This window comes from Lagopus leucura, unplaced genomic scaffold (genome assembly GCF_019238085.1).
Source record: "Lagopus leucura isolate 7727_CA_CO unplaced genomic scaffold, USGS_WTPT01 33515-0_obj-0_obj, whole genome shotgun sequence".
Taxonomy (NCBI): domain Eukaryota; kingdom Metazoa; phylum Chordata; class Aves; order Galliformes; family Phasianidae; genus Lagopus; species Lagopus leucura.
In genome coordinates this window covers 1-1,509 of record NW_024963997.1, presented here as the reverse complement: position 1 = coordinate 1,509, position 1,509 = coordinate 1, and the positions used below count along the sequence as shown (strand labels likewise).

The 1,509-nt window shown below is 59.2% G+C and overlaps 1 protein-coding gene across 1 annotated transcript; it reads right to left on the bottom strand.

The window, feature by feature from the left end:
- Positions 1 to 119: 119 nt before the first annotated feature.
- LOC122191471 (maestro heat-like repeat-containing protein family member 2B) lies at positions 120 to 1,488 on the bottom strand (the record flags this gene model as incomplete). Its single annotated transcript, XM_042891742.1, has 4 exons — positions 1,378 to 1,488; positions 1,034 to 1,156; positions 663 to 742; positions 120 to 255 (listed from the first exon to the last, which is right to left on the bottom strand). Coding segments are annotated over exons 1-4 (450 nt in total), but the record flags the coding sequence as incomplete, so codon positions are not given.
- Between the last annotated feature and the right edge of the window lie 21 nt (positions 1,489 to 1,509).

Below are 1,509 nucleotides of genomic sequence, written 5' to 3'. Positions count from 1 at the left end.
AAGCTGAAAGCAGAAGAGGGGAGTGACGTGTAGCATCACGGCTGCTGACAGAGCAGAGGTTGTGTGTGCTGAGGTAGGGTTCCGACCGAGAGGTGGCCGGGAAAGTTACAGCAGGTTACCTGCAGGTACTGTGCTGCTTGCTGTGACTTCCTGATCTTCAGCATCATCTCTGCTGAAGGGTGTGTCACGATGTTTTTGCAGCACAGGACCAACATCTCACGCAGGTCCTTGCTTTCAGAAGAGGGCTTCAGCTTGCTGAGAGGAGGAAAGCAGGAAGAAAAATCGGAAAGACTCTTTACCTCTCCAGACTGGTTCAGACAACATCTGAGTTTCTCCTAATTGACAGCTACAAAGCCAATACCCCCACCCAGCTCATGCTGCTGAGCACTGCCTTCAGTTCCAGCAGCGCCCACCTCCTCCCCGGCAGCAGTGAACCACCTCCTGCTCTGCAGGGAAGGAGACCCCAGCTCTCGCTCTCTTTCCTGCCAGGGCACAGGAGCACCAGGGCCTTTCTCCCTGCCCAGAACCTCAGCTTTGCTGAGCACAACAGCCCAGCCGTCTCTCCTGCTGTAGATGTGGCTCCTCCCCCCCTGACCCCTCCAGGCCCTCAGGAGCTACCCAAAACGGGGACCACTATCCTGCCTTGCAACCTCAGCCCTTACCTCAACTGCTCCAGGGCCAGAACCACCTTGAGAGGCACTGGGGAGACAGGCATGCCCGAGTAATACTTCTTCAGCAGGTCCTGCAAGTCCCAGAGACACACTGTCAAAGTGGGCAAGGGGCACACAAGAGCTGTTCCACCCGGCCCCAAGACAGGCACAACTGCCACCAGCCCCATCACTTTCCCGTGGAAGCACTGCAGGATGCAGCAGCTGGTGCACCCAGCCCGCTGCCCAGCCGCTGCCTGCCAGCACCCAAGGTCCCCACCAGCTGGAGACGTGTGGCTGCTGGACACCTGCATGCCCCCAGGGAAGCGAGCCTTGTGGCGCAGCCCAGAACTCCTCTGCAGACAGCCCTGTCTCTCGGCACTCACCATCAGGATCTCCAGCAGCTTGCTCTTCAAGGAGGGGTTAAAGCTTGCAGAACCACCCACAGCTTGGAAGGCAGAGCTGCAGTCGGTGATGCTCTGCACCAGCGCGAGGTTGTTCTGCAAATCCTGAGGAGCAAGAGAGAAGAACATTCTTTGAACTGCGGGAAGGGACGAGGGCTGCAAGGGACACACGTGGGGACAACGCTAAGGGAAGGGCTTGGATCTTTTTCTGGGCACAAACAGTTCCCCGAGGGACCTTTGGAAAGGGGAGGCCCATCTCAGCATCCCCCCATGTGGAGGGGCTGCAGCTGGGCGCCCTGACACCCTGGCACACTTTGAGCTCTCACCCGGCAGCTGCAGCTGTAGAGCATCAGGACGTTGCCCACGATGTCTCCCTCCAGGTGGGCGAGCAGCTGTTGCTTGGAGGCACGCAGTGCCACGCTGCCGTGGGCGAGCATGAGAGCGCTGCGTGTGGCATG